Source organism: Pestalotiopsis fici (genome assembly GCF_000516985.1).
Source record: "Pestalotiopsis fici W106-1 unplaced genomic scaffold PFICI_Scf_4, whole genome shotgun sequence".
Classification (NCBI taxonomy): Eukaryota; Fungi; Ascomycota; class Sordariomycetes; order Amphisphaeriales; family Sporocadaceae; genus Pestalotiopsis; species Pestalotiopsis fici.
In genome coordinates, this window is record NW_006917094.1 from 2,075,404 (window position 1) to 2,096,403 (window position 21,000).

At 49.2% G+C, this 21,000-nt stretch overlaps 5 protein-coding genes across 5 annotated transcripts; 4 read left to right on the plus strand and 1 right to left on the minus strand.

Moving 5' to 3' along the window:
* Window positions 1-473: 473 nt before the first annotated feature.
* On the plus strand, window positions 474-1,990 carry PFICI_06630 (uncharacterized protein; the record flags this gene model as incomplete). Its single annotated transcript, XM_007835211.1, has 4 exons — window positions 474-814; window positions 891-995; window positions 1,086-1,534; window positions 1,602-1,990. 4 exons carry the CDS (start codon window positions 474-476, stop codon window positions 1,988-1,990), a joined length of 1,284 nt encoding a protein of 427 aa, XP_007833402.1.
* Window positions 1,991-4,047: 2,057 nt separating this feature from the next.
* Window positions 4,048-5,856, plus strand: PFICI_06631 (uncharacterized protein; the record flags this gene model as incomplete). Its single annotated transcript, XM_007835212.1, has 3 exons — window positions 4,048-4,218; window positions 4,311-4,734; window positions 4,790-5,856. 3 exons carry the CDS (start codon window positions 4,048-4,050, stop codon window positions 5,854-5,856), a joined length of 1,662 nt encoding a protein of 553 aa, XP_007833403.1.
* Window positions 5,857-6,950: 1,094 nt separating this feature from the next.
* Window positions 6,951-7,989, plus strand: PFICI_06632 (uncharacterized protein; the record flags this gene model as incomplete). Its single annotated transcript, XM_007835213.1, has 3 exons — window positions 6,951-7,212; window positions 7,271-7,348; window positions 7,445-7,989. 3 exons carry the CDS (start codon window positions 6,951-6,953, stop codon window positions 7,987-7,989), a joined length of 885 nt encoding a protein of 294 aa, XP_007833404.1.
* A 172-nt stretch (window positions 7,990-8,161) lies between these two features.
* On the minus strand, window positions 8,162-9,291 carry PFICI_06633 (uncharacterized protein; the record flags this gene model as incomplete). Its single annotated transcript, XM_007835214.1, has 3 exons — window positions 8,162-8,692; window positions 8,754-8,975; window positions 9,025-9,291. The coding sequence occupies 3 exons, from the start codon at window positions 9,289-9,291 to the stop codon at window positions 8,162-8,164; spliced, it is 1,020 nt and encodes a 339-aa protein (XP_007833405.1).
* A 6,668-nt stretch (window positions 9,292-15,959) lies between these two features.
* PFICI_06634 (uncharacterized protein) lies at window positions 15,960-16,812 on the plus strand (the record flags this gene model as incomplete). The annotated part of the gene is made up of 2 exons (XM_007835215.1): window positions 15,960-16,596; window positions 16,667-16,812. 2 exons carry the CDS (start codon window positions 15,960-15,962, stop codon window positions 16,810-16,812), a joined length of 783 nt encoding a protein of 260 aa, XP_007833406.1.
* Between the last annotated feature and the right edge of the window lie 4,188 nt (window positions 16,813-21,000).

Below are 21,000 nucleotides of genomic sequence, written 5' to 3' on the forward strand. Positions count from 1 at the left end.
AATTATACTGTGCGCTAGCTATGCTGAGTTCTTTTGGATCCCTCTAACCTAGGCTCATATGCGCTGTCATAACGCTCCCCAAACTCCCATGTAAGGGCACTGCAGTCGTGCCAAGGCCAATTACTCTAGATGGGAATAAAGCCGTGAGTCTGCCGCCAATCAATACGCTCTTGTTGGAAAGTCCGATAAAAGGTGGAATGATATTGGTACGCCCGCCTATTTTTTGCTTAATCAGAGTCGCTCTTTTCAGTATATGCGCCGACGATCATGCAACTCCAAGAATGCCTTTGGTGAATCACCCTTAGAAGCGCATATGCAACTGGAAATGACAACGCAGATTCGATTCCCATTTGTATAAATTTCTCAGCCTCCCCGCCAACTGTCAATCATTTCTTTCTGTCAACTGAAAACAAATCATTGAGGCGAAAGACAACCTGCCTGCCCCATCACACGGGACAACCAACAGCCCCAAAATGGCTCTGGCTGTAGAGATTGCGGCTGCTGTGTCGCTCTTGTACCTGGTGTATCTCGCTGGACATGCCATCTATCTCCTGACGGGCCACCCACTTGCCGGAATCCCCGGGCCAAAGACCAGTGCCATCAGCCGCATTCCGTATTGGCGTCAATTCTGGAATGGTCAAGATGTGTACTGGATACATAATCTCCACGAGATCTATGGCCCCGTAGTCAGAATTGGTCCCCATGATGTTAGTTACGCCTCAGCCGACGCGTGGAAGGTTATCCACGGCTCCATCAAGGGCGGGTATACCCTCGGAAAACCGCTTGACGCAAATATCAGACCAGCCAATGGCAAGTCAAACCTCTGAAGACAAGTTGCACCTACATATTGGCATAGGCATTACTAACAATAATCATGTAGGTGTTGAGAGCATACTCACTGCCGATGCCGTCGATCATGCTCGCATGCGTAAACTGTTCTCGCCTGCTTTTTCGGAAAGAGCACTAAGAAAGCAAGAACCGATATTCCAGAAATAGTGAGTATCGCCTCCATCCCCAATGCCCTTTTTTCTTTCTTCAAAATCTTACAGATCAATTGCTCCTGGTACTCATGACACATCCCTTAGTGCCGATATCTTTACATCGAAGGTACGCGACATCAACAACAGTGGACAGGCCATTGACATGACTGGACTCTACAACTTTGCCACATTTGATGTCATGGCTGACCTATGTTTTGGTCATCCACTCGGTCTCCTGGCCAAGAATGAATTCAGCCCATGGGTTCGCTCCGTCTTTGAATCGCTCCAGCTACTGCCAATCATCAGCATCATTCACTATTATCCGGTTCTGCTGGCGCTATTTGAACGCTTCCAGCCCAAGTCCGTGACAGAACAGATGCTAGTCCATGCCAAGCACTCGGCAGATCGTGTAGATCAGAGAATGCAAGAGGGTTCCGACAAGCCCGATATCTGGAATCTCGTCTTGAGTGCTCAAGGCACCGAAAAGGGCCTCAGCTTGGAGGAGATGCACTCCAACGCGGACCTTTTCATGATGGCCGGCTCGGAAACAACTGGTGAGTCATGTTCTGTACGCAAATTACAGATATCGACCGACCACGAGACTGAACAAAGTGATGATAGCGACCCTTCTCAGCGGAGTGACGTATTACCTGCTGATGAATCCGGAAAAGATGCAGCGTCTGTGCCTAGAGGTCCGAGGCTCATTCAAGAGCACCACGGACATCAACTTTGACGGCCTCGGTAATCTCAAATATCTAAACGCTTGCCTCAAAGAAGCCATGCGCATTTACCCGCCACTTCCCATCGGCTCACAACGGATCGTGCCGAAGGGTGGTTTGACCATACTTGGGCAGTGGATTCCCGAAGATACGCGTGTCTTTTGCCATCATTACTCCATGTACCACTCTACGAGGAACTTTAAGAACCCCGAGAGTTTCGTGCCCGAGCGCTGGTTGGGGGATCCAGAGTACAGCGATGATGTGCAAGATGCCCATCAACCATTTAGCTAGTAAGTCACTTTTGAAATATTGTTCATTGCATTGTTTGTTCTAGCAGTTGCGCGGCAAACTTGTATTGAGTGCTTCTTCTGAAAGTCTTGTCCTGGCCACCTGCATGTTAGCAAGGTCGTCAAGCTTCATTTCAGTTGATCCTTGCGTGCAACTGATCAACCAGCGACTTCCTCGGACCGGTAACTGACTCAAACATGGAATTGACAGCGGACCAAGAAATTGTATTGGTCAGACCATGGCATTGCACGAAATGCGATTGTTCCTGGCATCACTAGTGTATGACTTTGACCTCGCGCTCAGCAACGACAACAAAGATTGGGCAAATCAGAAAATATTTGCGCTTTGGTCGAAGGCACCACTAATGGTTTCGGCGAAACCCGTTGTGCGGTAAGAAGACGCTTGTATCAAGAATGTTGATTCGAAGCAGTTTCTGAGATAAGAGTATTTTGGGGGCGAATTAGTAGATCAAGCATGAATCAGTCTCCACTAATGCCGAGAAATCAAAAAGCTGCAAGATAAAAATAGCCACAACGATGCATCCTGGGTCGTTGGTGCTGGCATGATGGTGAGGACTGGCAATACCGATAGACTGGTATAGTTCAACCCTTAATTAATCAAAATAAAGTCTCCGACAGCTGCACGTGCGCAATAAGATCAAACACAGAAGTCCAGTGTCTAAGCTGTGCCCCATTACATCCGCTATCGCACCACTCGCTGCAAGACTGTATTGCCACGCATCTATTAACCAGATAAGGCCATATATATGATCTGATCCGTTCATGATCAAGCAATTAAAGCCTCCAAGAATCGACTGTCGATAAGTCTTGGACGCATATGATGCCGAAGGTTGGCGGTTGCATAGTCCCGAGATTTGTGGGTTGACCCTAGCTATTATTATTATTGTTATTATTTGGTGCCAGGCTCGAGCCTTTCTCCCACCGCCATTGTCTACACAGTAGACTCTAAATCAGCGGCCCATCTCGCTACAAGATGTCTTGCGATGGCACCAAAGCGTCGATTCAAAGCGGAGAAGGAATACGTTTTCGCAAGCAATGGAAAACAGAGCTGCTAGGTTCGCCCAGAATGAGGAGAATTCGTGACAAGATCGGCACTAGGTGGGGATACTGAAAGTTCCTCTGAACCCAGCGGCCGCCGCTGTCATTTGTTAGCGGCCTCGAAGGATTTTGGCCAACGCATGGATTTTTCTTTCTTGTTTAGGGGGGAAAGGGTCCAATACAATTTCATGTCGGCCGACCTCCCAACTACTAGAGCCTTGAGTATTCAGTCATGGAAACTCCGCAATCGTGTTCAACAATAGGAGCAAATTCATTTCAGAATGCTTGCCAGACATGATCCTTTCAAGGCTGTGTCGGCAACTGCTAAAACCCAACAGTAAGTCACAGTGGAACTTGAAAAGGAACTTGTCTGCACTAGAAGCATCGTGGATTGGATCTCACGTCGCTGGAGCTGAGCCTCGACTCCGCAGAACGCGCCAATAACGAAAAACTATTATAGTGGGCAGTCGCAGTGGACATCGCCCAGGGTACCAAGGTCCAGAGGTGCGAAAATAGCAAGCCTCGCAAGGGGGAAAGCCAATAATGTTTGTCAAGATGCAGAAATCCCTGCGGTTGTCTGGGTCCGCGCCCGCGCATTACAGTGAGTTGGACCTGCAAGTCAGCTGTGTGTTGATGAAGTTTGCTCAAAGAAGAAAGAGAGCAACGTTATTAGGGTGCGGCACGGATAGTTACTTCTTGTTTCTCTCTCGCTATCTTCGGGACGCCGTTTTCTTGGCTCTCCTCTCCGAACTTGAATTCTGTTTTCCCTTTGTCATCCAAGTAACTTGACTTTTTGTCACGACTTTACACTGGAGAGGCGGGATTGAACCAGCAGCGGGTTCACCGAATCTTCTTACAGCCCAAACACTACCCGCCATGGCGTTCCGTTATGCTTCGAGAGTATCCAGCATACAAACCCCATTATGGCTTCTATTCGGAACAGCTTGCGCCGGGCCTATATCGACGTGGTGGTACGATGGGCTTTCTACGCCCCAGGTGATCATGTACGATAAAGCGAGCGGCGATATCATGTACAGTCTCTGTAACAGCGACAGCAACCCCATATTTCCAGCAAACGAGTCTGCCGCATTCGCTCTTGACTCCAGATACCCGCCAGTAAATGGCACGAGCGTGGCGGGGTTAGGATATCAGACGTCTGGTGGTATTGACATTGTGAGTTGGTTCAGTTATTTCCCCTATTTAACTACTTTTACACACAATTCTTGTGGTGCAATCTTGTCGGCAAACGCTTATGGTAATTCAAGGCCATTATTGTGTATCAAACAGAGTCAATGAGTATTATACAGTCTCAATGGCAATGCAATTCGACAACAGGCCAGTATTCTGCTTATGAAGTAGAATCGGAATACAGTTGGGATATTTCTGCACACTTGACCACGCCCTATAATGGCACTGGCCTTGCGATTCTCAACCTCGGAGATGCCGACGACACCCGCTACCGTGTTTATTTCAAAGATTATTATTGGAGGACGGCAGCACTCCGCTATGAACCTGGGGATGACTGGTACTACGATGGCCTGCTTACCCCAGACGAGCAATTGTCGCTGGAACTTGCGGCCAGCCATCAAGGCGAAAATAACATCACTCTCATGTCGCCATCTATAAGTACAGCCCAGTACGAAACCATCGAAGTATGTAACCTCGAAAGTGCGGATACATGGGATATTAGTAAGTGCGACCTTTATGAAACTACGCCGACTATCCATTGCTAAACAAGAGACAGCCACCTTTCCATTGACAACTATCCTTATCAATGACACGGACAGTTCCGATGCCTTGTATATCCAAGTCACGAACAACACAAACACGAGTGGCTACATATTCGGGTATGATGTGGACCAGGACTGGACACTCGACGCCTTTGATGGTTATACTGCTAGCGTCGCCGTCTTTGTCAGTGATAATTTGACGCAAAACGTCTTCTATATTGGCACCGACAAGTACCTCCATGGACTTTCGGGACTCAATGCCACGTGGAACAAGTTTGACACACAGGAAAACGAAAAATGGCCCCTCGCCGACGATGCCAGTGCGGCACTAGCCTTGACATACGATACGTCAAATGACCGAGTTTGGATTTACTACATGAGCGACGGCAACCTGACCCAGGTGCATCGATCCGACGCAGATACCTGGGAGGATGCCATTGTTCTCTCAAAGACTTCCAACGTGACTGAAACCACCGTCACATCATCTTCTTCTTCGGGCTTTTCCACGGGAGCCAAGATAGGCACAGGCGTTGGTGTTGGGGTGGGTGCTGTTGTGATTGCTGGCCTCGCATTCGTGTTATTCCGCTTTAGAAGATCCAAGAAGAACAATCTCAACGTGGACACTGCGGCAGCTGCATCAGGCAAGGACAAGGACGCGTCCAACCCAGCCGCAGGCCCTCTGCTCTCTCCATCGACGGTTCCTGGGTCTCCAGCACCGGCTTACATGTCAGGATATTGGCAGAATGGCGAGTGGGTGGCTCCTCAGGCGGACCAGCGGTATTCATACTACGACCAGACCAAGCCTGAGAATAACATTGCCCACGAGATGTACGCGCCACCGCCGAGCCAACAAGTCATGTATGAGTTGCCGCACGAGGAACATGCCCACGAGATGGCCATTGAAGGTCATCAAGTAGCGGAAATGCCAACAGAAGTATATCCTGCGCAGGGCTCAGCCGCAGCTCCTCCCGCAACGCAGTCGGATGGCCATCATCTGGCCGTGCAATACGAGCACGAGCCGGACGCTGCGGAGATGCAGCACGCCCGGCTGTCGATGATTACCCCGGAACCCGCCAGATGAAGACATCTCCGTAGCGGGGTATTTTGAAATGTATATAGAAGCGAAAGCGAAAGTTTATTTCGCGGCATGTTCCATGATACCTGATTTTTGGACATTTGCATATTTTTAGAGAGTAGCGTAACGAATAATACCCATCCTTATCAATTTTTGCACGGTCGAGTATTGTTCCGTGATAAACGCTGTCTTGGTAAGGACTTGCAAGCGGTCCTGCGTTGTCAGCAAAAGTAAGTTGTGTCGGTCAGTGTTTATATATATATTTATAGGTATGTATCTCGATGATGTAGAATGCCGTGTAAAGGAAGTCCTGACTTATGCTCTAGGGGTGTTCACGCTTACGCAGGTCCAACAACGACCTAGGTTAGGTTAGCTGCTCGGGACTTGGCGTCCCGACTTCTCGGGACCGAGTTTAATACCTACGGCGCCGAGGAGCTCCGTTGTGAGGCTGAGCTACGTGGTGATCCCACCAACGATCAAAAGTTTACAGCATGCAGACTTTGAAAGGAAGCGTTGCCTTATGGTCGAGAGTCGAAGCTTTGAGAATCTCCGTTCCATGAATACCCGCAAAAGCAGGGAGAAAAACAAGGGTCAGCAAGACAGATGCACGTCAATGAGATTCTTTGCATGCTATTTGAGACCACTCGACGGTCCAATGACCGACCGTTTGGGGCTGATGCTGACAGCCAAAGAGCACATGTACATTTACAAGGTACATCAGCAAGTGAGAGGACGGTGGCGCGCAGAATGTCAGGGTCGTCGTATGTTGCGCTGTAGAATCACGGACATTTGAAGGGAATTCCAATTGTCCGATCGTACTAGTACCGATTCTCCGAGACCGTGTCATGCTGCTGCTCGCTTATAAGAAAACACCAGTACCACTGCTGGAATTATTTTTGACGTGAGAGATATTTAATTTGATTATAGAAATCTTGTATTGTTTACATTATTCTCCTGTGCATATTTCCCACAGTGCTCCCAATTCTAGCCATCCGTACATTGGCGCTTTAGGTGATTTTCTGCACAACCCCACCGAGTATAAGCGACCACCATCAACGCTTGTCGTAGGCCACTTTTGAACTGCGAAAAAAAAAAAAATCATGTCTCGAGCGGCAGCAACCGCATTTCAACCGCTACGTCGCGGAGGTGTGGCGGCAGCAATTGGCGCAGTAGCAGTTACTGGCGTGGGACTTGCAATCTACTCGAACACAGCGCACGCCGACTCGGGCGAGCCCAGGAAGCTATTCACAGGCCCCGTCTTCACATCTCTGCCGCTAGCCGACTCTGAGACCATCAATCACAATACGAAGCGGCTTCGCTTTCAATTACCAGAGGGTACAGTGAGCGGTTTTCCAACTACTTGTGAGTCTGGTCGTATCACAAAATTCGCAAACGACCAATTTACTGAAAACTTCATTAGCCGCAGTTCTTACTTTCTCATGGCCAAAGGGCAGCTGGACACCCGTGGTGAGGCCATACACACCAATCAATTCACCACGTATGTCGCTTTTTTTTTTTGTTTTTTTTTTCCCTCCTCTCCTCCTCCAACAAGTGAGATTGATGTCGGTCCCCGAAACTTACCAACATGCTACAGATGAGCCAGGAGTCCTGGAACTCATGGTAAAGAAATACCCCGGCGGCAAAGCCAGCACACATCTCCACTCCCTGTCACCAGGCGACTCGCTCTTCTTCGTGACCAGGATCCCGGGATTCGCGTACAAGGCGAACCAATTTCCCAAGGTGACGCTCATCGCGGGCGGCGCGGGCATCACGCCCATCTACCAGCTGGCGTCGGGCATCCTGCGCGACGAGGGCGACAGGACCCAGGTCGACCTCGTCTTTGGCGTCAACTCGGACGCCGACGTGCTGCTCAGGGACGAGTTCGAGCGGTGGGAGAAGCAGTTCCCCGGCCGCTTCCGGGCGAGCTACGTGGTCAGCAACCCGGCCGAGGGCTCGCCGTATCCTCGGGGCTACGTGACCAAGGAGCTGCTGGGCAAAGTCGTGGGGCCCGCGCAGGCCGACGCAAAAGTATTCGTCTGCGGGCCGCCGGCAATGGAGAGCTCCTTGGTCGGCTCGTGGAAGCAAAGGGGTGTCTTGGAAGAGATGGGTTATAGGAAAGACCAGGTCCATAAGTTTTGATCTAGAGCAGGATAGTGACCCTGCAGGTTCTGGTTATATAACACATCAGCGCTAGATGTACAAGACCAGTTGACTAGCCATTGCAAAATCATCAAGGTCGTGTCAAAACAATCATGCCGCATCGCGTGGACTGGTTTATTGATACGTCGAATATTCAGATCAAAGAGTAAAATTAAAGGTGGTCTACGTCTATGAAAGAAGAATGCGAACAAATGAACTTGAAAAGCCCTTCCAACTGTGTCATACTACTCAACCACTCTACGGTGTACCATTTTCCATCAGTGAACTGATTTATCTTGTCCAGAAACTCAATCATCCACTGCACGTGGTAAGGGTGGATGAAGACGCCATCTCTGCGGCGGACAACGACCGTTGCCAACTGAAACTTGTCGTCGCCAGGCTCCAGTCCAAGGTGGTCGCCGGGCTGAAGAGTTTCAGCGGTGAAGTATCGAGTGTGAATGTTGCGCAGGTGCTCTAGGCCGCCTATTTCCTTCAACTCGCATCGAGTGGTGATGTTTTGGCTGTGCGGGCTGTTCAAGTTCCTTCCGGGCTTCCTGTTGGAAGATGTCCGAAAGGACATCGGCAGCTTCTGGATTAGCTCTCTGTGGAGATCTGGCACAGAGATGCCATGTCGGATCACCTCCTGGCGTCCGAGGATGTCGAGAAGTGATCTGGTGAAGCAGCCCACCCAGCGTGGGATGGACTGAGGAAGGGGGGGGGGGAGCTCTTTGTTACTCAACCCCGGGGTAGCCCCTTGAGCTCACCCGCACAACTTCCCCTCCACCATATGCCAACTCTGATCGGATCGCAAAGGTGCTTCTTTGGTGGCTCATTTCGAGTTCCGTATAGTCACTCGGGTCTAAGCCGAGTGACAACGAAAGGGCGTTTGTAACAACAAACATGCCGCTGTCGTAAGAGTTTGTTTGGAGCGGCACCATAGAGATGCTTCCAGACATCCCCCAGCGCCACTGCCCGTCAGGCTCAGGCTGCGGACTCGGGCAATCGACGCGACAAAGAGGGTTATGCCGGTGAAACCGGCATCAAACCATAGATGCGCAAAATTTGCGTTACGAGAAGGAACCCTGAAGAGGGGCTAGGCTCGTTGAAGATGATGGTCTGCAGAGACATGGTTGTGGCAGCGGCCATGGGGAGGGAGGGCCTCTTTGACCCAACAATGAGGGGGTAGCCTTTGGCTCGCTCAATAATGAGACAACCCATAGGGCCTACAGGAGCAGTCGAAAGCTGGATCCCTATGAACGGCCAGAGCATGTCAAGAGCCTTATTCGTCTCAGTCATGACCATGGTTCCCAAACGCGTATAACAACTCCCCACTTCTTGTGTAGGCGGATCTGCAAAGCAACACTGTCTATTAGCTTTCAGACGATTATGAGAGTGATCTTGCAGACGGCGATACCTTGTGTTTCGCAGTTGTGGTCGCTTCAGTTAAAAGACAACTTCTTTTAAGCAATACTGTAAGCGACGGCCTTTTCGCTTGCCGACGTTGGCTGAACCCTGAAAATATGAAAGATAGGAAATGATGACACCTATACTGTGGTGACATTTTCGTGACTCGGAAAGGTCAATCGTATTCTTTCGTCCGATTTCGACGTCATTGGCGGGTTAATCGAATGGGTAGAGACGATATTGAGATGCCTTTAGACGTATGATGCTTCAGTTAGGACGAAAACGTAAAGTCTTTGGGAGGAAGGGTGCCAATATAAACACCAGGTTGGGACGGAATAATGAAAGGATTCTATGACAAGCGTGAAATTGAGGGAGTAAAGGTAGTACTAACAGTGTCATGATACAGCAGTTGAGTAAGTGTCCAGTGCTATGTTCTCTCGGCGCAAGTGTGGATGGTGACAACGGCTGAAGCTGGCAGACTGGAGACAAAGCAACACTGCAACCAGAAGCTGATGATCAACTTTGGAAGGCGGGGCAATGAGGGGTACCTCAATGGAGAATTTTGCAAATTTTGAATTTGTTCTTGATGACAGGCGGGCGCTCAGACTGGCTTTGGTCGCCGACGAGCTGTTGACAAAAGTTGTGGTGGCTGGTCGTCGTTTGTTCAACCGCTAGCAGTGAGCGAGCTGAGTCACTATGTGATATTGGGAGGTTGACAGGGGAATCAATCGTGTCGAGCTATCTGCACAGTAGTGGGCTGTCGGGCATGTCTTTCTTTGCTGGTTAGAAACACTGGAATAGAAATAAACAAGGAAAAATGCTGTAATGGTCGACTTGTGAAGTTACCAAAGCACGTGTGTCTACTGTAACGCAGCACTAAAGAGATAAGACATTGGTGAAAGAGTGTGCGTCGGCGCCAAGTGCTTCCAATCTGCAATAATCGGTACGAGAATTTGTGTGAAAAACCGCTGCCATCATCTGTTGGCAAGACAGACCAACTGTTGGACGAAATGGTATCGACGATGTGACTGGGAGATTGGTCCGAATATGCTGTAAAGGGTTTTGTGTGAACTAAAGAAGACGATGGAGTTTTATTCAAGGGTATCATGTGGGAGTAGAGTAAGAGGTGGTGTCCATATGGGTAATCCGAGCAGTGGTGACCGGTAAAGCGATGGCGATGGTTGGGATTGAGTTCCTGACGCGAGATGAAATCATCGTTGTCGAGACGGGGTCGAATCGGAAGATTGAATGTGAAGAAGAGAAAGTTGTGGGAGAGTCAAAATCACTATCACCTTCCTGTATTCATAGGGAGAATCGCGGCAGTGATGGACAAACGCGTCCAAAGCACTCGCCGTCCACCGCGCAGCTGGCAGATGACCGACGGCGAGCTGATTATTCCAATGTCAGGATTCTAGTCAAACGCCAGAACAATCGACTGGTTGCATCGACTGGCATTGTTGCACTCGTGACTTGATCTCGACATACAATGATGTCTGGGTACATGTATTTTGATTGTTCATTGTCCTTCCATAACCTCCATTCAGACAAACATACCTTTGCCTGTGTGATAGGATTCCAATTAATCCGTGCTTATCATCCCATTCCAGTCATTTTATCAGATTAGAAGAGATTATTTTGATACGAAAAGTACATTTAAATTGGGTAGCCATAGGACATCAACATCAAAATTTCGTTTGTATCAAAGTCGCGAGTCTCTGTACGGCAGCGACTCGGGCAATCCAAGTCCACAATCAAGCATGTAAAGTACAAGCTTAGCAGCATTGTAATATTTTTGTTATCTGAAGACTGTTTAGAGCTACACTTGCGTGTTGTAAAACAGTTGTCTTTGGGTGTGATAATTACATCTATCTAATTCATGAAATGCCACTTCCAACAAAAAGTACTTGGACATTGGTCGGGATTCTCTGTCCAAGAGACTGCCTTGATATGGAGACTCCAAAGCATGTCACAGTTATTTGTCTTTTAAATGTACTGATCCAGCAACAATCGAATCTGTGTCGCGTATTCTGCGTGTATAGATGCAGCTCTTTTGAGGATTGCGTAGAACAGAAACCATCAAATTCAATTCTCTTTTCTGCAGTATACATCATTTGCAACGTTTGAGAGGAAGACGAGTTCTTGAACACTGGCTATATATAATATTTCTAGACAAGCACAAATGCTCGTATGTGGATGCCCAGTGTCTTACCTGAAGAATGTTATCAGTTCTATGATGGCTGCCTCGATTAGGCCTATGCCGAATGAAAGCCACACGTCTTCATACGCTGTAATGCGGGATGTTTCTCGAGTACCAATTTGACGTATCAGTTAGATGGTTTAAACAATACAATGCACCTCTGGCTTGCCCAAACTTGGCATGTATATACATAGCCCTGAACAAGAAATGGTAATTGCATGAAGGGGTGCAGATTGCAGCCAGAGTTGAGCGCCGACTGGAATGCGAACAGCAGCAAGACAGAGATTATTGATATCTAGATCGAGGCTCGATATGAGCAGATCGTTTGGTTCACTTATTGATACATACGATTCAGTCATAATGTCAATGTCACATTCGATTTCATCTGCTAGGATGCTTTTCTTTTCTACAGTGAAATATAAAGAGCGCTTCACTTTCAAATAGCCTTCATGGCAGGCTTGCGAATTTCTCAGGTGGGAAGCTGCACTTGCCGGAATTTACCATTGATCCAGGTTCACCAGTGTTGGCTATCTCTTCATGGGCCATGGTTACAGCTTCAGTGTCGTTGCTCGCAACCAACGGTCCATGTTCAAGAGACGGCAGCTTGACCTTGCACATTGGCGGCCAAACATTAGCTTCCGAGGAGACCTAGTGAACTCTCCATGTGTTATGTCGAGACAATTTGGCCAGTGCGGACTTTCATCACAATTGCGTCAGAAAATATTCGAGCTTGCCTAGCGGTCTAGGGCTTCAATCTCGATCTAAACTATTGTTAAGATACAAGGGACTATCACCAACGACCATCATGTGAGCATGTCCCTGACACGCTAGATCTGTCCAGATCAGTTTTCAAGGTACATGTACTGAGCAAGGGCAGGAATCGAGACAAAAGAGCCATCTGTATCATTAACATGCCCATCCATCCAGGGGCGGATGTATACAGCAGCAACAAGACTCCTTTCCTGATCGAGAGCGACACGGAATCTCGAGCTATCATGGCCATCGCGAAATGCTTCGGGCGAATGGGCCGTGGCTACTTCTGATGTGAGAATGGGAAAAGATCAGATCTACCAAAGCCGGACCCGGCGACGGCGTTGCATCGACCCAAAATGGTGACAACGCAGCGTCCTGCACCTACCAAAACCGAAAGGCTCCTATTTACCAACCCCTCTCAATATCCAGAGGACGGTGTTGAAAAAGGATCTCCATGGCGGACAGCCATAAGGCAGTAAGGCAAGGCTAGATACAAATCGACCGAGATCGCTTCCGGCATAGGGCAGCTAGCTCAAGGGACGATCGCTTTACTACTATCTTGCTTGCTTGGCCAACCCCAATAGATAATCAGTGGCTTGACTCTTGATCCCGTTCCAAACGCATCGTGCAGCGTACCCGTAGTTGGTGCGAGGAGTAGAAGGTCCGTGGAAGGTCTGATCGTGGATGGTTCAAAGCCCGTCTCTGTTCGAGAGAACATGATGTCGTGCCGTGTAGCCGTTTAGATGATCAGCCCTGAAAACTTGTCATGCAGTGTGATTGTCGCTAACAATAGGCTTGCAGCATTTGGGATGCAATGGACCTCGACACGCGTTATGGGCTCCTTGAGCAAGGTAACTGCACTAAAGAAACACCGTGACCTACCTATGGAGATCTTTTCAGGGGCGATCCATCATGAGTATGATGACCAGTACAAACAGATTAAACCTAATTTGATGAGCGACAGGCTTTCGACAGATGAGACTGACTCGAGCCTGCACCGATATCCTGGTTCGGCCGCTGATACTAGGCTCTGTCATGTGCCGTGGGTTAGAAGAAGTATGCCTCATGGCAGTGGGGTTCTAGCGGCCTTCTAGAATTTCAAGCAGAATTTGAAATCTATTCAGGACCTACTCTGCCTAGTATTCATTTAGTGTTCGTTAAGTAATGGCTGATGGGGGGTTCACAGACACGTGTACTGCACCCAATGGCATGCTTCACAGAGCGGAAGACTTGGATTGGGTGGCGACTTGACGGTTTTGTCTTTAGAAAAAAGTGTTTCTATGACAGACGTTAAGACCGAACATGGATCTTCTGCCTGTGAGTTATGTCATACGAGATACGTCAAGTACTGTCGGGTCGGCGTATCCTCTTTTCCACTCGCTTCTCGCCCAGGAACAACTCCCCGAGCTGTGAGGTAGGCGAATTGGATACGTAACATTACCAGCGAACTGATGATGACTTATTCCGCCCTGAACAGGGCTTCACAATCCTTACAGGTCATTCGATTACGTACAAACGATGAAGCCTTACAAGGCTCTCGCACGACTGGAAGGATGCGCAAGATAGCTGACTCGGGCATGAGGAATGAGTCGTGCAGGCTCCACGAAGAGGGTCCTTGCCTTTCAGTTCGTATTAAGATTGTGATTCTCGAGCATCATGACCAATGCAGATGCTAGAGACATTGGAGGGGAGGAAGGATGGGCAATTTCTTTCAAAACTCCAGCCTCGCGTTAGGATGTACAACGGACTGAGTGCTTGCGCGGTCCATGGTCCTTGGGGCTGAACATAGTATGCTTACCGCACAGATTGGTGTCCTTGGACTGGGAACCTACCAAACGAAAAGCCCCTCAGACCTGCCTACTGGGATTCAGCCAGTCTGTTATTTTGCTGTTAGTAGGGAAGACGGGCTGAAACGTCAAAATAAGGTTTGCTGTCGTCAGAGCCACCAAACTCTGCTCGGGTACGCGGCATGCTCGGCTTTCCTTGGTTTTGTGTGTGTATTTGCACACCGCCACTGAGTCCGAGAAGACCGACATCCGGATCGGTTTTTAGGATCCCCCAAAAAGGAAAGCCGTTCCTTAGGCCTAGCTCCGGTGCCAACGCACATCTTATCTGTTCCACAGCTGAGTCTCTGGCTTGGGAGGGAGGAGTAGGAGTAGGAGTAGGAGGACAAGGAGACTTCACTTGGCGACGCCATATGTTGTTGGTTGTGTCTGGCGAATGGTTGCATTGGGCTGGACCATGAAAGGGACGAAGCCATCTTGGGCCCTTGCCCAAAATCAACAAGGGGATTTGTGACGATTTGCACACATGCTCCCGTCGAACTCAAAGGATCTCTGAGTTTGGCTGGGCTCTGAAAGGTGCTACATCTGTAGACTTGAGGGCGTGCATTTCTGCTGGTATCGACAACCTACCATTCAAAAGAAAGTTGAGCCGACGAGGAAACCCCGAAACATGGTGCGTCCGCAACCGAGATATGAGACTATACATTGTATCGGTAGGGGAAAACCTGCAGTTTAATACTCGAAAAGACTATGAGTATCTATATCTGCCGAAGCAGAAGCCGAAATCTTGAAGGTTTGCTCGGCGACCTCTGAGACCATGAATCAGTTCAGAGTTGGTGTTGGCGTGTAAATAGTACCGTCAGCGCGATGGAGCTATACTATTCGGCCACTCATGACCTCTCTCGTGTATGGATGAAGGATAATGAACGAACTATGCATGGAAAGAGTTGCTAAAGATTAGCTCGTATATACTATTGATGATGTGAATAACGCGCAACATGTTGATGCAGAAGTTGAGAAGCAAGAGTAGAACGGGCTATCACAAGAATGCGTGACCAGTGATAGCTATCGCCAACTTTCTGCCAGAAGTTCGTGCCTTTGCCTTGCCATAGGGTTCCTTGAGTACCTATGGTCCAGAGGCTAGGGAAAAGGCCAGTCGAGGCTCTAATCAGCTTGGAACATATGCACCTCAAAAGGCCGCTTGGTTGAACACGTATTATACGATATGGGCAGCTAGTCATATTGCTTGATTGTTGTTTGCAATCTTTACCGTACACTGTGAGGTTGTAATCGGGTAGTAATATGTGTTTGAAGTATGATAAGGCAGGTTAGGTGGTGTTTTAACAGGCATGTTGTGTACATACAATTACAGTCGCAGCAAAAATCCAGGGTCCTTCCAGTTGAGGTCGAATCGGGATAAGTGCCAGTCGGGACGGAGGAGTTGCATCACCGTGCATCTCCACCATAGCTTCTAAAATTTGCCCGCGTGCAAAGCTTCGGGTAGCAGCCAGGAGAAGCTGCCAGAAAACAAAAACATCCCCGACTCCGGACATTGAATTGATAGCGACACCGACGACCGACGGCCGAGTGTGCGATTTGACCCGAAACATTTCATCGAAGCAAAACGCACGATAACGATTACACTGCGGCGCAGCTTGTGACGGCCTTTCAGCCAGTCATCAGCCCACAAGCTCAGCTTTCAGTGGCATCTGCGGCGAGGAGGAGAAAAAAGGCTGCGGATCAGCCGGCTAGCAGCTTACGGCGCTCTTTCGAACTTCTTCGCGTTGCGCCACTCTCGAGCATCTTTTGAAATCCAAACACCATCGCCAAGCATGTTGAAAAGTTCGGTCAGGGACTATGTAGCCCTCTTTGGGCGAACCGGCAACGCCATGTGGTGGCAGAACGCGCAGCCGGTAGGGAGAGCAATCTGGGCACGGAATCTGTCGACCCATACGCAGAGTCTGGTCAGGACAGCAGGCTCGAGACAACTAGCATCGCTACGCCCTCAGATTGCGAGGAATCTGCCAAAAGCCCGAACCAGTCCCCTGCGGAGCTCGAGGCGCAATTTTCACAACACATCTCGCCTGCGAGACGCCAAGAATGCGGCAAAGGAATCGAGTACAAAGGAGGCAGAGCCCCAGGGACTGTCTGCAAGATTGAAGAAACTTTCCCGCGAGTATGGGTGGACGGCCGTGGGAGTATATCTCGCTCTCAGCGTTCTCGACTTTCCATTCTGCTTCTTATTGGTACGCATCGTGGGAACAGACAGGATAGGGGAGATTGAGCATTGGATCGTCTCCAATGTCAAAAAGTTGATCCCGAATTCGGTGCAGGAGAGGTGGACCGCATATCGTAAAGCTCTCAAGGACAATGAGCAGGAGACCTTTGGCAACAATAATATCAGCGAACATGCCGAGATGGCGGGCTGGGGCGTCGAGGAAGCCCAAGCTCGGAATCGAGCGGAAGCCAGTAAGTCTTACCTATGGTCGCTAGATCGTCATTGCAGTATTCCTTCGTGAAGCTTATTTGAGATGCGCAGGCCTGGGAACGCAACTAGCGCTGGCATACGCTATACACAAGAGTTTCATCTTCATCCGGGTGCCCCTAACAGCGGCCATATTGCCCAAGGTTGTCAAAGTCTTGCGATCCTGGGGTTGGAACATTGGCAAGAAGGCCAAGCCGTGAGGAAATGAATACTACTCAACTGCGGCGTCGGCATCTGGTCCCGAAAGACGAGAGCAACCACTATCGTACAGAGAAGACTTCAGAGAGCCAGCGATCCACTCTTTTCTTTCAACAGTGTACAAAACCCTGTAGAATTGCTACCTACTGTATATCGTCACAATACACATAGACACCCTGCTGCTGGATCATCTCCCCACAATTAGAGTTGCGAAGACGTAAGTCGTCATTGGCCAACACGACTCGCGTTGCAGGTCATAGTCACAGTATTTCCGTTGGGCCTTGGGTGCGGCTTTAGTTCAGGTATAACAACCTGGTTAGCTGCAACTGGACCGTTTGAGCAGTGCTCGGGTTGGGGGCCTGAGAGCCCAGGAGGACCTTGACTTGCCCGTGAGAGAAAAGGTAAAGGACCAAGAAAAAAAAACAAGAATATAAATTTTACGGAATACGGAAGTTCGGTAGTAAAGGATATTCACAATCCCGAAATTCGTAAGCTGCTGCTATTACCAGTGTTCCTTCTTAGGTAATGTCTCAGTGCTCGGATAATGAGCTATCGCTCCTTCGCAAGAGGGTGGATACGGGAATAAAATGTTTTTGTTTGCTTATGGCCCCATCTCGCACCAACTACACTCCAGGGTTTCCCGGCACGAAGACGCAGAGCCCCGTCCCCAGACAGTAGCCTAGGATCCTGCTGACGAGCGTGGGCTGGGCTTGCTGTGCTCATTCCTTGGCGGGGGGAAGAGATGAGAGATGAGAGATAGAAGAATACCTTGCGCTGTGTACAAAATACTATCTATGCTTGCTAGCATTACAAAAGACCGTTGCAGGTCAGTGGATAGCAGATCCCAGGAGCCGAATACTAGGGAGGTGACATGGGCGGCAAAGTTAATGTAAACACTACAGGTAGTACATCGGTACCTGCTATAGCCGATATCTAATGCCACTTTCTAGTGTAGGTAGCCAGGTACATTGTCATCAGCGTCGACTGCCCACGCCATTTGGCAATGTTTGATGAGGAAATCTAGAATAGTATTGGACCCCCTTGATTTTATCACATGGAAAGAAAGGTAGCTGGCACTTTTGGGCAAATGTACTTGTTTCTTGCAGACACAATATATTGGCTTGGATAGTCCCATGGCGCAAGAATTCGCGCTGACCAAGATCCGACTTATATAGAGTTTGCGCTGCAATATAATGGACAAACCACTGTCAGAAGACACACCAGTCTCGGACAGATTGGCAATATATTATACTATTGTAACACGATGGTGTTCCCTCCCATTTTAGCATCCCGTGGTCATAGATGTCTTGAAAAGCACGGCATGTTGTCGTCGGCCTTGGGGGGGTGGCCAGTTACACGAACCCTCAGCAGTTCCAGCTGCTGCTATTCTTGTTTGATTAACATAGGATAGACACTACGGAGTAAGTATTTGCCCAGAGTACGTACTTACTGCCAATCCATCCCATGCCATCCCAGAGGCAGAGAGCGCGAGTTCCCCATGTCCAATTGCCAGGGTTTCCCGTCGGGAAATTCCACCATGACCATCATGACCCTGGCACCTCCACTGAGCGACAAGAGCATTTACCCAGGGCATCATTCATATCCACACCCTGGGACCCCCGATTTTGCGGGCGGATCACACGCAGGCACAGGGGTCGTTGGAGGCAAAAGGTAGCACTGGTAACAACGGTTAGAGACGCTGGGCTGCTGGCCCCCCGCCATGGGATCCTGTCGGTTCCCAGTCGGCCATTTCGCGAATCTTCAACGCCCCTGCCGGCAGGCATCTTTTGCGTTCGGACGTTTGACCCAAAAGGGAAGCGGGCTCCAACTTCAACCTTCGAGCTATGGAAGCTTAAAATCGCATGATTGAAGATGACGATGCAGCGCGTGTGTGTGTGTGTGCGTAAAGTACAGTAGCAATAAGCAGCGGCAAGCCAGGAAGTAGGTAAGCAAAGTAGTAAGAAGATGTGCGCTCGCAACGAATTGTTCGTCCCAATATAATTAATTCTTGGTAAGTGTCTGTAGATCAATCACACTACAAGCTTTTGCTTCCGGTGGACTCATGATCCAGTCTCATCACAGTACACAACGTACATACACAGCCCGCTCTCTGCTTGGTATTATTTACTGCTCCTTCATAAGCAACAAGAAGGGAGAGAAGGGCAATTCTTCGGGAGCCGGTATCCAAAGTATCCAGCAAATAAAGTTCGCCACCTCCACGTCGCAGACAATTAGTAGCTGCGCAAAAAGGTCCTAGATAATGTGATTCCGAAATGAACACAGCACTAGATAATGCTCTCTCTCTCTTTCTCTTGCACGCGCTGAACCTCGCTGGCCTCGGATGCACACATCCAGGTACGTCGGAAACTTAGAATAGTTAGCGAAATGATGGGGGAGTGGTACTGTGGTATGATGGGTAAGTAAAACGTCCCTGGTAAGTATTTTGGAGCCACTTGTGCAGCTCTTGTGCACGTCTTGTGCGTGTTTTGGCAGCTGTCGAGTGGGCGCCCCATCAGATCTGGTACTTGACCAGGGGTGTTTTATTTACGCCTACAACCACAGTAGTTCGCTTTCTTCTCCCGCGCTTCTTTGCTTTGGTGTGCTATGTACTATGTATGGCGGTTACTGTAGCTAGGTAGGTAGGTATTATTCATGCCCGCCATCCTTTTTTTTTTTTTTTTTTTTTCCCTTCGGAGCGGTCGACGCCGCCGCCGCACAAACGCCCGCCCCGGCTTATCGCACTGGCAGCGAACCTGACATGCTTCTAGAGGCATTCCACGCATGCCGCCGGTTCAATGCTTCGTATGCGTTCGTTTTACGCGCCGTTTTGTTCAACGATCCCAAACCCAAGCCTTTTCCCCCCCTTGGATCGTTGAGGGAGAAAAACCGTTCCAATCTTCTTGGTTGAATTTTTTTCGCCACCCATCGGTCTCCTTTTGGCGGATACCAAGCCTTTTACCATTTCCCCTCCCCTATTACCCAGGGTATCTTATGTTGTTCTCCTCACTTGTCAGTCGATCAGTGTTCTGACCACCCTGATCGTGTTGGTCGAGGCCCGGACATGCGCCACATGTCGATGGAACAAAGAGATTCTAGCCTCCTCTTCTCCATTTCCCATCCCACCACCCTGCAAATATATGCATATAATTGAATGTGTGACTGGACTAAGGACCCTGCATTCCCTTTTTTTTTTTAAACAAAAAACTTTGGATTCGAAAAGGATACACAGAGCGAGGCCTCTCGCCGCATCACTCAGAACTGACGAGTCAAGACCAGTAGGTCATATGATCTGCGCGTGGAGCCCCCTTTGAAGAAAAGATTGAGCAAAAAGGCCAGACCTGTGTGGTGGATATAGCAATAGTTGTGTCACTGGTCATGATTATCAACTTTACTTGGTGCCATTGGCAAGTGCGGTTGTTGGACAGCCGCCCGTAGTATCGAATTCTCTCGAGACCACGATCGTGTATCTTTATCTCCTTTTTTCCTTTCGTGTACCATTTTACTTCCTTTGGGTCCGTTGAATGACTAGAGATGTAATAGGCTTCTAGAGCATCCATAGTCTTGAAACGGCACGTGCTGGACTAAAAATTGTACCGGAGTGAGGTACAGTATCCATGCGCCCTTGGGGTCTCGCGTTATCCCAGATGACCATGTGGGAGCCACAATCTGATTAGACTTTGGCATGAAACCCCCCCTGCGGTGACGATTATAGTAAGAGTACGTAGCCGGAGTAAGAGCGAGAGGGGTGGTGGTGTGTAGAGGTGGGCATCCGGGAAAGAAATAGCGGAAAAGAGGGTGCGCACTTCCCGGAAAATCCTCCGACTCTGTGTGTGCGTATGGGTGTGCGACAAGGAACAAGGAAATCACAAGAGACGAATGAACTGTATTCCGGTACGGGGTCTTCTTGCATCCCGACGCAGGTAGCAGGTAGGAAGCCGTTCTGCCGCCCTGTCAAGAGGGAGAACCCGTGCACTATACAATGTGGCCTGGATGATGATGAGGCGTTTGCTTAATGTGCCTGTCTCGGCCAGCTCTGAGCTCGGATTGGAGGAGCCCTCTGCAGGAATTCCCGATTTGGGTTGGACTAGCGCCTACTGGTGATGCCAAATGGTTTCTATGAGAATAGTATGGGTTGTGTGTGTGTGTGTGTGTGTGTGTGTGTGTGTGTGTGTGTGTGTGTGTGTGTGTCG